We start from the raw sequence: 12,758 nt of genomic DNA on the forward strand, positions 1-12,758 counted from the left end.
TGGACCGCACAACCAACCATGGCAGCAGGCCTTTTATTTCGCGGGCTTTTATTACCTTTGAAAGTCATTCCCAGTCATTCCCATGCCCATTTGCTTGAAATACTTTTTTCCATCCCTTTACTTTCAGTCTGTGTAGATCTTTTGTTCTAAGGTGGGTCTCTTGTAGACAGCATATATGTGGGTCATTCTTTCTAATCCATTCAGCTACCCTATGTCTTTTAATTGGAGCATTTAATGCATTTACATTTAAGGTTATTACCGATAAGTACTTATTCACTGTCATTTTTCCCCTTTGTACTTGTGTTCTTCTCTGTCTCTCTCTGTTTCTTTATCTTCTTAGAGCAGACCCTTTAACATCTCTTGCATTGCTGGTTTGGTGGAGATGTATTCTTTTAGCCTTCTTTTGTCTTGGAAGCTCCTTATTTCACCCTCCATTTTGAATGAGAGTTTTGCTGGGTATAGTATTCTAGGTTGTAGACCTTTGTTTTTCATTGCTTGGAATATTTTTTGCCATTCCCTTCTGGCTTGTAGTGTTTCTGCTGAGAAATCTGATGATAGCCTTATTGGAGTACCCTTGTATGTTATTAGTTGTTTTTCTCTTGCTGCTTTTAGGATCCTCTCTTTGTCTTTGAATGTTGCCATTTTAATTATGATGTGTCTTGAGGTGGGCCTGTTGGGGTTCATCTTCATTGGGACCCTCTGTGCTTCCTGGACTTGCGTGACTCTTTCTCTCGTCATGTTAGGGAAGTTTTCTGTCATTAGTTTTTCAAAGAGGTTTTCTATCCCTTGCTCTTCTTCTTCTCCTTCTGGAATTCCTATGATACGGATATTATTACGTTTCATGTTGTCCTGCAGCTGTCTTAGAACCTCTTCAGTCTTGTTCAGTCTTTTTTCATTTTGTTGCATTGTCTGGGAGTTTTTGTGTAGGTTGTCCTCCAGCTCGCTGATCCGATCTTCTGCTTCCTCTAGCCTGCTTTTAATTCCTTCTACTGTGTTCTTCAATTCAGAGATCGTATTCTTCATTTCCTCCTGGCTCTTATTGATAGCTTCTATGTCCTTTTTCATGCTCACGTAATTTTCTGTGAGTTCCTTGTAGTTTTTCTGGAGTTCTTTGAAGTTTCCGCTGAGCTCATTCAGCTTCTCCATAATCCATGTTTTGAATTCCATATCTGATAGTTCGCTCCCCTCTATTTCATTTAGCACTCTTTCTGGGGATTCTACCTTTCCTTTTGATGGGAGGTTGTTTCTCTGTCTCCCCATTTTTTTGACTCCTATTGTTTGTTGGTGCTTCCTAGAATGATCTGCACTTCCTGGATCTGCCTCTGGTGGCGTCAGATCATGTACCAGTCTGGCCCTAGGCAGCCTGTTGGAGACTTCCAGGGATCTACTGCTGTTGTCTGTCTTCTTTGATTGTTAATCTGCTCAATCTGTGATTAGCTGTCAGGCTTAAGGACTGTGGGTGTGGCAGCTTAATTCCCGTCGGCAGGGCTTTTGCTTCCCCTCAGGCTGACGCCACTTGGAGGGGAATGGTCTACCCGCAGTACTGGGGATGAGTCAGCACTGGGACCCAGTCGGCTGCTCCTCCAGTTCTTCCCTCAAAGCCACCGTGCCAAACTCTCCCCAAGTGTCTCCAGTCCTCTCTGCCTTCCCTCTGCTTTAGCCCAGGGTAAGTGGTGGCCAAAATATTTTCGTATGTGATCCACTTAAGAGCTCTTTTTCTCCTGCTGTTTCTCTCCGGCTAGCAAGAAACCCTGTGGCTTTTCGCTTTTCACAGCTGATACTGTTTTACTTTCCACTCTGTTGCTGTAGGCTGGGAAGCCCAGCTGGGGGTTTAGACCCTGCCCTTCTCAGGGGGAATCCCCGGCTGCTGAGCTGTTTCTCAGTCCCTTCAGCTGCCACCCATGTGAGCCCAGCCAGCCCTTCCGCGTCTCCGCACTCCCTACCGGTCACGTTGTGATGTAGCGGCCTTTTCTGTCTCTCCGTGGTTATAAGACTTCTTTCCAGCTAGTGTTCGTTGGTTGTTCCAGATGATTTCTCCAAAATTAAGTTGTAAACCCAGACTGGTCCTGGGAGGAGGTTAGTGTAGCTTCCATTTACTCCTCCGCCATCTTGGATCTCTCTGGAAAGTCTCTTAACTTCTCCAGTCTTCTGTGCCTTATGATGATGGTGAGGGTGAAATGGGGTTGCACTTTGAAAGGAGCCAAGTCTCCTGAAGGTGATGCCAATGACATTGACCGCATGGCAGAATGAGAGCTGGGGCGCCCCACACACCCCAGAGCTCTCCCTCCCCCCAAATACTGCATGCATATTTTAGAAAATGGACTCATATCTTTCTGAGGCATGTGGTGATGGCATTTGCTGACTCAGGGCCCGGGAGGACTTTGAAGAGCCTGGAGGTAGAACCTGAGCTCACACATTGCTTCTTTTTCACCTGAGCTGTTACTTTAACTGCTTGGGAGAGGGGAACAGCCCAGCCAATTTATCAAAACCTCCCTGCCAGCATCAGGGAGTCATAAGTGTCTTAGTTATGGCAGGTGTGTGTCGTGTGTGTATTTCTGTATGTATATGGACATGTACATATTTGCACATTGATGGGAGCCCAGGAAAGAGTCATAAAACCACCAGCAGACTGGCTTATCTATTCAGCAACATCTCTGAGACTGGGCTGAGGTGTTTGAATCTGAAAAAAGGGCTATATTTGGAAATATCTATTAATACCCTGCAAATGTTTAGGTGGAAACTGAAATGGCAAGTCATGGTTTCCTTTTACTGCTGGGGATGGCCTGGGAAGACATAGGTGATGGAGAGAATGGAGAGAGGTGGGACTTTTCCTACAGCCAAAGGCTGGCCGATCTTCCGTCCTTTCCACCCCTGTGGCCGGGGCGGCTTCACAACCTTCTCCTCTACAGTGTCCATGTCTCTGGGAGATGCCAGAGTGACTCAGCAGGACAGGAAGAGGGGGGCCTCCTGATGTGTTGATTTGAGAGGCTCTAGCCAGCAGTTGCCTGTTTCCAAGTATCTCTCCCTTCCCCTTTAGGGCTGTCATCAAAGCCTGGAATTCCCTAACTAGATCTTCATATTTTGGAATAGCAAATGTTTTTTGGTGTTCTAGATTCACAGCACCAAAGCCCATGGGAACTGTAACAACTTGGTTGTCAGCTAACATTTTAATGCTAGCTAACAACCCGCTGACAGCAAGGTCCTTGAGAATGTAGGGCCACGTGCTCAGGGAGGGAGAGAGGGAAGGAGAGAAAGGACAGGGCAGCTACAGTGCTGCTTGCATTGACCCTGGGGAGGGGGCAGCACCTAGGCAGAGAGGACTGTGGGTTAGGGCAGCCTGAGCTCCATGTCAGGAGGGCAGGGGAGGAGGCAGTGCCTGGGCTCCCTTTGGTACTCCTAGGGCCTGGGAATGGCCCCCTCTCAGGAGTGGAACAGGGGTAGGCTGCAAAGACAAGTGCCAAGGCATACGCAGATGGGGAGGCACTTGGTCAAGACTCAAGTATCTTGGTTTCCTCATTGCCCTGGAGCCCAACAAGGGTGTCCCTTCTGCTGCTATCACCCATAGCACAGGCCATCTTGAGCACAGGGGCCAAGAGAACCGGTGCCTGCATGATTGTCTGTTTCTCAGGGGAGGTCTCTCTGCTCAGTGGGAGTGGTGCTTTTCAGGTGAATTTATCCAGCATTTTTGCTGGTGGATGACCAGCAGAGAGCTGGGTCCATGACCCACTGTGACAGATTGATGAGTCACAGCTATCCAAACCTGGCCCTGCAGGGTCCACACCAGCTCCTCCTTGTTGGCAAATCTCATTAATTCTTGAGGAGTCAAAATCAAAGCCCCTTCACCACAAACCTTTCTTCTTTCTCTAAATTCCTGTTGCACTTACTTTCATCTAATGTCCATCCTTATCTTGGCCCTCAGTGCCCTGGCCAGTCTATTCTGTCCTCTAAGGGCTGGCCTGTGTCTTCTTTATCTTAGTGTATCTCCTCTGTCTTCCTGCCACCCTGGGCCCTTAGCACAGTGCCACACACAAGATGGGCTTTCAGGTAAAAAGGTGGTTTTGTTGATGGTAATGATGTCCCAGGTGTTCATGGCACTGAGGGCAAACTCTTTACTGTGATTGCCAAGGTTCCATATTGAGTGACCCTTCCACCTCTCTGGGCCCCTCTGCCAGCACCTACCCTTTACTCGCTGCATTCCATCCACATTGGCCTTCAGTCAGCTTATCCCAGCCTATGTTGTTCCTTCTGGAATGTGCCTCCCCTTCTCCTGGTTACCTCCTTGTCACCCTTCCAATCTCAGCCAAATAGCACCTCCTCAGGGCAGTCCTCCCTCCCCAGGCTGGTTGGGATCCTTTGTTCAAGCTCTGGTGGAACCACTTTGCTTGAGTTCAAAGCGCTGACCTCCCCAGTGACCTCCCTGGTGACTGCACAGACTGAGTGACGGTTGGTTGTCTGCCTGCACCACTCAAAGAGCTAACAGCCCCTCATGTGCCCACCAGGTGGTTGGACAAAAATAAGGATGACGGGCAGGTGGTCCGAGAGCTGCTGCCCAGTTACAGCAATGCGACACTGAAGAGTAAGTTGTCCTGGGGACCAGGTGATGGCTGGGCCTTAGGGGAGACAGGGCCCCTCCCTTGGCTCCACAGAAGCAAACCATGGAGAGGGAACACGCTCATCACTCACCCCACAGGGCAGCATGGGGTGGGGAGGGGAGAGGAAGAGGCTCTGAGGGAGGGTCTGGAAACCTGCCTGTCTGCACTGCTCACAGACTCTTGGTGGCCTTGGGGGTGGGGCCCTGACACATATGGACCTCTGTTGATTAGAGTAACAATAGCAGTAAAGGTAAGAAGCATTCTCCTTTCCTGGATGTTTACTCCCTCCTTGTGCACAGTGCACAGATGATGCAAACCTTTCTGGGTGATAAAACTGAGTAACATCAGCATAGTGTCCCACTGAAGAACAGGGGCTCCAGGTCCTCGTTAGGACTTCACTCCTGGCTGCTACTGACCCAGTGTTGATGCCTTGAGCCAAGCACATGAGCTTCTGGGGACCCTAATCCTCACTTACAAAGCCGAGGTCACAATACTTACTTAGCAATGATACTGTGTACACAATGCACGGACTACTGTTGGTAAAGGCCAATGCTCCCTTTGCTTCAGATTCCTCATCCATCAGATGAGAAATTGCTTTAAATCCTTTGCCTCTTACATTTTAGTATTGCATCTTTCCTGTTCTTAGCATGTTCACACTTTGTGGGGCAGGGTGAGCAGATATTAGAATTCTGATGTTGTAGACGAGGGAACTCCATGGAATGAAGGGAACCCTGCCCCAAGTCCCAGGGCTACTTAGACAGAGCAAGAGTCCACCCCTGCTTGCAGATCACCCTCCTGCTCCACTCTGCGCCCCTCTATTCCTGCACTAACCCCATCCCTTCCTGCCTCCTGCCTTGGACTGTTCAGACTACCGTTATCACATCTACTTGAAGACAGGGGACCTCCCTGGGGCCAGAACAGATTCGACAGTCTTCATCAAACTCTATGGGGATAAATCTGACACCATCATGCAAGATCTTCCTGTCTCTGACAACAACATGAAAGACTATTTTGAATGTGACCAGGTGGACCAGTTTACCCTGGAGACCCTGAACATTGGAACTGTAAGTCTCCTTCCCAGGACCATGTGACATCATTTCACCCCTTCTCCTGCATGGATGTATATGTATACACACATACTGATGTTCACAAAAATGAACTTATTTTGAAGGAAAAAAATGCTCACTTGAGGATTAATGAGGTGCATTGTTTTCCAGCTGTGACTAGAGCAGCAGAAGATATGTGAACAGTGGTTAAGATTCCAGTCTCTTTGGGGATAGAACACATATGTTTAGTGGCTGTAGACCCAACATTTCCTTTACCGCTATAGCCAGGACCAGGGTATCTAGAGTCCAGACACTGGAGAAGGCGACATTGGTGTGCAGGTAAGGCAAGAGTAGAAGAACTGGCACCTTGGGTGTGCGTCAGTGCTATGGCCAGGAAGCTTGTTTCTGTGCATGCTCCCAGGCCGCCTGAGAGCATCTGCCTTAGACGAGGGGACCCGAGAGTCTCCCTCCATCAGGGCTGTGGGTGGCCCTGCTGCAAGGGGTCTGAGTGCTTCCTGCAGAGAAGCGCAGGTCTAATTCCCCAGACTGAGGTTGGAAACATACAAAAATACCTAGGCTGGACTTCACATTACCACCTGCTTCTCTCAAGTTCTAGTTTGTGGAAATTCAGACAGTCACAAGTTTCCCATCTGCAACCTCAACTTTCCTGACCCCTCCCCTTTGGGGGGCCTCCCCCTGTTTCAGCTGCTCCCACAAAATACACTCTGGGGAAAGCTCTCATGTTAGTTACGTATGTCTTGAAGGTAATGAGCTTCAGTCAAGATATTTTTAAATCAAAATATATTTACATTTTAAGCTAAATTAGTAATTGTAGAGTGAAATGCTGTTCCTTTAACTTGGGATTTCTGGCAGCAGCCAGAAGATAAATTGGATGTCTGGGGGGAGAGGGGAGGCATTTGGAGCCTTCTTTGTATTTCTGAAACCCTCCTCAACAAGCAGTGTGACCAAGAGGCTGGTGGTGTGGGCTCTGGCTGCGCATTGCCTGGGTCTGAGGCCCAACGTTTCCACTCACCTACCGTGTGTAAATTACACCCACATGCCTATAGTAAGTGCTCAGTAAACAGTAGCTGTGTTTGAGCTGTGTTCCGTGTCTACAACAGTTGCTCCAAGTGAGGTGCTAGCTGTGGAATCGAAAGACAGTCCCTGTCCTTAAGGAGCTTCCTGTCATATCAGGTAGAAGACACCTGTCCCTGTCTTTACTCTTCTAACAGTCTCTCTGCAGGACTGTCACTGTCCCAGCACCACAGAAAGACAACAAAGCTCTCCATCCATGTCCCTTGGCATGCACCCCAAAGGCTCTCAGGCTATGTTTGTAGACATAGTTGGTTGCCTTCCAACAATTCCTAGGGACCTGGCTACATGCACTCAGTTATGGCGCTGTTTCCATGACCAGCTGCAAAGAGACACTTAGTACTTGATACAGTGAGATCAGGGCTGACATGGTCAATTTTCTAAATCTGGTGTCCTGACACCAAACTCATAGCTAATATCACCCCTCCAAACCATCACAGTGAAAATCTGGGGGGCTGGAATAGATCCCGAAGGCTATCTGATAATTCCATCTGATGTTAGTATCAGTCAGTAAATAATATTTCAAAAAAACATAAAAACAACTTGAACATTGAAGAGCCAAGCATACATAAGGATGACAACATGATCATCTATGTGATCATCTATGTTGCTTGTGGGCAAAGATGTTACAATGTAAAATAGCAAAGCAATTGAACTACTGAGTGTTAGTGGAAAGAGAAAAGTTCCCCACATCCAAGAAGGAAAAGAGGAATTGGACACAGAATGACAGCACCCTGAGAGGCTGTACTCATATTCTATCACCTATAGGATGGCTGTGCCAAAAAATTACAGAAATACCTACAACAGTGCATTGTTTAAAACAAAACAAAGCTACATCAATGACCAGATATACATAGCTAGCATTTTGAACGCTTGCTTTCTTCTGAAGCCACCACATTATTAAGTGCATATTAAATACACTAACATTACTAACTATATACCAGAGCTTTCAAAGTTCATGCCACACCTGTCCCCCCACTTGCTTCTCACAACTTCCCCGGAAGTTGAGCTAAACTAAAGAGGAGGGAACAGAGACTCCAGACAGGAGAGGTGGTGTCCTAGCCCCCCAGCTGGCTGATGGCAGATAGGACCAGGACCCAGCCTCCATCCTCTTAGACTCCCTGTCATGAGGAACTGGAGGCAGGGTAGAAGTGAGCAGTTTTTGTGGGGGTTTTGTGTGGTAGGGGTGGAGGCACAGAGGTTTCTGGGCACCAGCTTTCTGCTCACCCACAGCTCGCATTTCCTTCCAGATCAACCGACTGGTGATTGGGCATGACGGAATGGGCAAGCATGCCGGCTGGTACCTGCGCAGTTTGCAGATCCACGTGCCTCGCCAAGGCTTGCGGTACACCTTCCCTGCCAACCGCTGGCTGGACAGGAACAAGGCTGATGGACGCCTGCAGATGGAGCTCTATCCCAGCGAAATCGTGGAGATCCAGAAATGTACGGAGGAGGCAGAAGTGGAATAGTGGGGATGGAGGAGGGCCTATGGGGCAACTTACATCTTGTCTCCAATGGGGAGGCTGGGGAGAGAAAATGGGGGTTTCTGATCGCCTCTGGTATCATGTTCTGGGAGGGAAGAAAGGCTCATTGTACTGATAGGGAAACTGAGGACTCAAAGAAGGAAATATTTTGTTCTGGGCTAATGGCAGCAAGTGACTTTATAAGAAATGTGTGTTCTCAGCCTTGTGTGCAAGAGGACATAGTCCATGTCTTCCCCTGGGAAGACTGACTGAGGAGATAAAGCTGTTTAATCATTCATTTATTCAATAAGTATTCATCAAATGTTTCTCTGAGCCAACACTGCCCTTGGCTCTGTGGAGGCAACCATGAGAAATACAGACAAAATTCTGTCCCCATGGATTTGGCATTCCACCAGGGGAGACAAACAGTAAATATATACTACATTGCCACATAAGAGCCCTGGAAACAATGAAGCAGGCTGAGGCATCAGCAATGGCGTGGGTGTGCGGGCCCTTTATGAACAGTGTAGTGATCCCTGTGAATGAAGGTCAAGTTCAGGGTGATCTGGCCGCCCACTGTGCATAATGCAAGGGTCATAGATTATGGTAGGGCTCAGAAGAGCAAAAGATTATCTAGAGGGTCAGAAAGACAGTAGGACCAAAACCTGACACAGAGAATGTCACTCTCCTCACCTCTGCATTTCTACATCTACCCTGAAATCAACTGGCCAAGGCTCGCTTCCACAGGAAGCTTCCCTGAGAAGGAACCCTAATACAAACTCACCTCTTTCTCTTCCAGAACCCTTTGTGTCTTTTCACGCATGCATCTTCTGTCCCCAACTAACCCGTAGGTTCCTTGAGGACTTTGTGAAGAATCAACTCCTTCCTCTTTTTAGGAATTAGGACTTGATTTCCACCAGAGTCATTCAGATACTGATTAACAACATAAAGATAAAAAAGCGATAGTTCCTGCTTCCTACTGCATCTTCCTCCTTCAGAGATAACAACTTTTAAATTACTGTAGCTTTTTCTTCTGAAATTTCTCTCCATATTTTTAATAATGTGCTTAGCAATTTCTTGATTTTTTAGTCATAGACGTTAACTATTGACTTCCTACTATGGTAGAGGAGAATATAACTCTTTTAACACACGTGCATGTGCAGGTGTGTGAGTGTACACCTGCACACGTCCCCTCCTTCTGACCTTCAATAAAATTAAATTCATAATCAAACTTTACATTACTATTACTATGCAAATATTCACTGCTGAGCTACTGCTGTATGATGATTGCATTTCCTGTTTTGTAGAACTTTCTGTTTTTTTCTGGAGATAGTGATTGCCTCATTTTTTCCCTTTGTATAGTTTTCTATGTACACATCTTTATTTCTACATACCCATCTCTATGCCCACCTGTCTACACAAGTGTGCTAGGACTGCCATAACAAAATACCACAGGCTAGGAGTCTTAAACAACAGAAATTTATTTTCTCAGTGTTCTAATCTAGGTGTCATAGGTTGGGTTTCTTGCGAGGCCTTTCTCCTGCCTTGCAGATGGCCGCCTTCTCACTATGTGTTCGCACGGTCTTTCCGCTGTGCATGGGCCTGTCTGTGTCCCAGTCTCCTCTTATAAAGTCACCAGTCATATTGAATTGGGCTCCACTCTAACAGCCTCATTTTGCCTCAGTCACCTGTGTAAAGGACCTATCTCCAAATACAGTCACATTTTGAAACACCAGGAATTGGGGCTTCGGCATATGAATTTGGGGACCCACAATTCTCCCACCACACCATCTTATCTCCATATCTCTAACGGAGCTAAGCATTTGTGTATATGTTTGAACCCAACAGGAATCCTGTTGGTTTCCTCTCTACTTCCTTCTTCCCCAATTCCTATCTCAAGACATTTCTTCAAGAACCTCTCTCCTTTGCCCTCTACGCTGCAACAAAGGTGTCCTTTTGGGACTTCCTCTTTGCCATCTTTTTTGAACTTCCTCTATTTTCTCATGGATTGGATGTTTCTGGATTTCATGTCTTCTTCTTCTTCTTTGGTTTATTTCCTCATTTTGATAGAACACATTCTCCACTAGTAGATTCCTGAGAAAAGTACACAGAAGAGAAATGTTGAGACATTGCGTGTCTGCAAATATCTTTAGCCTACTCTCAGAGTTGATCAATAATTTGACTTGCTATAGAATTCTGAATTGAATTTATTTTCCCTTAGAGTTTAGAAGAGATTTTTCTACCATCTTCTAGCTTCCTGTATTGCAATTGAGAAGTCTAATGCATTCTGTGACTCAAGCCTTTGGGATTTTTCCTCTCTTAAAGCTTATAAAATCCTACTTTAATTTCCCACATTCTGAAATTTCATAACATCTTCACTGCCTTTTGTGATTTTAGTTTCATTCATTGTTTTTAAACTCGTGGTCTTCTTCAATCCAGAAGCATTTTCTAATTTGGGGGCTTTTTTGTCTTCTTTGACAATTAGCTCTCTAGTTCCTCTAAACTCTTAGTAAGATATTGGACTTCCTCTGATTTTCTTACGTTTCTATCACGTATCATTTTGTTCTTGGGAAATTTCCTTTTTGTTCTATGGAGCTGTTCTTGACTTTATCCTTGCTGGGGACTATTTTAATTTAGCTACCACAAGTTAATTTCCAATAGCTGGTTCTTTTTCTCTGATTGCTCATTTTTATCTATCCCAATTTTGTATAATCGTGACTGCCTATTGTTCTGAGAACCAAGGGACTGAATGGGGTTTGTGGTGGTTCTCTCCATTCAGAATGCACCTCCCTTATCTACATACTAGCCTACCCTCACTCCCAGCTGAGCCTTGTATTTCTAGTTCAATTTCTTTAGGTTCATAGTGAGTTCTGTTGTTTTCAGTCCCCAATATTTTTACCTTGCTGTGGTAACAGAAGATCTTCACCTTGTTGAAAATAAAAGTCTTCACCTGAAAAAAAATCATGATATTGTCTTACAGCATTGCTGAGAGGGTCAATCTTATAACAATCACTTTGAAAAAATATGGCCTCATAGTTCTGGAAGACATTTCGCTCTCCACTGGGAAGGGCACTCTCATGGTGTGCACCTGCAACACCTTTCCATCCCTAACAGCTTGATAAAGTATTTCTTCCTAATACAGGCAACTCTCTGTGTGTGGATGTATCTGTTGGTATCATCTGAAAGGTACATATATTTAAATAAAAATTATAATTTCTAACTCTTGTCCTTCACTGAAACAAAGAAACAAACAGCCTTTGCTTCTTTCTGCCCCGTGAAGGCACACAGCAGAGAATGCCAGCTGGTGAACTGACTACTGTGCATTTCTGGTTCCAGAGGACTCTTGTGATGCAGTGGGTGACTGGGCTTTGGAGTCTGATTGCTTGGGTTTGCCATTCCCCCTACCTACTCAATTCCTGTATACCTCAGTTTATGCACCTGTAAAATGGGGATGATAGTACTTACCCATGATATTGATGAGAGGATTACATGAGATAATGTCTGTGAAGCACCAGACACATGGTACAGGCTTGGGAAATTCTTGTTATTACTGTCATTGCTGTTGTTATGATTATTAAATGTCCCATGTCTCCCTGCATGTCCACCCAGTGGTCCACTATGAGGTTGAGATTTGGACGGGGGATGTGGGTGGTGCAAACACCACTTCCCGAGTCTACCTGCAGATCTATGGCGAGAAAGGCAAGACAGAAGTGCTCTTCCTGTCCAGCCGTTCGAAAATCTTTCAGCGGGCTTCTAAGGACACATTCCAGGTGTGTGTGGGGAAGGCAGCAGGGGTGCCCACAGAGGCACCCCTGGATGCTGAAAATGAAGGGATTGGACTAGATCCATGGTTTCCATCTCTGGCTTCTTATTCGAATCACCTGGGGAGCTTTAAGGGAAAAAATGGTCCACACCCCCATCAGTTAAGTGAGATATTTTGGGGGATGATTCGAAAAGCTCTGCTAGTGATACAAATGGGCCACCAATTCTGAGAACAGCTGGATAGATAAACCTAACTTAGATATGACACCAGGCCCCTGGTTACTGCACCCTCTCCCAGCCCTGTGGCCTCTGACTCTCCAGCTCTGTCAGCCTGAGGGCAAGGCCATGCTTCCCAGGCAGGACAGTGGTAGGCAGTGGGGTCTCCTGGTTGTGCTTTGAGTCCTCTGGGCCTCAAAACGCCCCTCTGAGCAGAAGAGAAAGAGATGAGGATATGGGCATATTGTTAGCAAGAAAGGAGGATGCAAGGATGGTGCCCATTGGGGGGACATATGAATGTTTGATATAAGACATGAGTGTGTGTGTGTGTGTGTGTGTGCATGTAGCATGTTCAGGCTGTGACTCAAGCAGCTAGGCCCTCAGCAAAATGTCCTAACTTAGTGCCTGTCCTAGCTGAGCTGGACCAAGGCTGCAGGTGTCTAGAACGCTAATGCTGGATGGGACCGCACTGAGTCCTACCCCTCCAGACACTGCTGGAGAGGTGGAGGCCCTAGCCCTGTACCCCTCTGAGCCTCAGATTCTTCATTAGTTCAAACCTAACTTTTAATAATACCTGCCTGGCCTGC

General features: G+C 46.4%; 1 protein-coding gene across 2 annotated transcripts in view; it reads left to right on the plus strand.

Annotated features, from left to right (window-relative positions):
• Window positions 1-12,758, plus strand: part of LOC150002598 (lipoxygenase homology domain-containing protein 1-like) — a 154,555-nt gene that overhangs the window by 78,478 nt on the left and 63,319 nt on the right. For both annotated transcript variants that reach the window (XM_090285099.1, XM_090285100.1), the window contains exons 15-18: window positions 4,500-4,576; window positions 5,460-5,656; window positions 7,981-8,173; window positions 11,803-11,963. In XM_090285099.1, coding sequence (XP_090141225.1) covers window positions 4,500-4,576; window positions 5,460-5,656; window positions 7,981-8,173; window positions 11,803-11,963 — 628 coding nt within the window. The remainder of the gene's footprint in view (window positions 1-4,499; window positions 4,577-5,459; window positions 5,657-7,980; window positions 8,174-11,802; window positions 11,964-12,758) is intronic.

Source organism: Furipterus horrens, unplaced genomic scaffold (genome assembly GCF_987537825.1).
Source record: "Furipterus horrens unplaced genomic scaffold, mFurHor1.1.pri manual_scaffold_8, whole genome shotgun sequence".
Lineage (NCBI taxonomy): Eukaryota > Metazoa > Chordata > Mammalia > Chiroptera > Furipteridae > Furipterus > Furipterus horrens.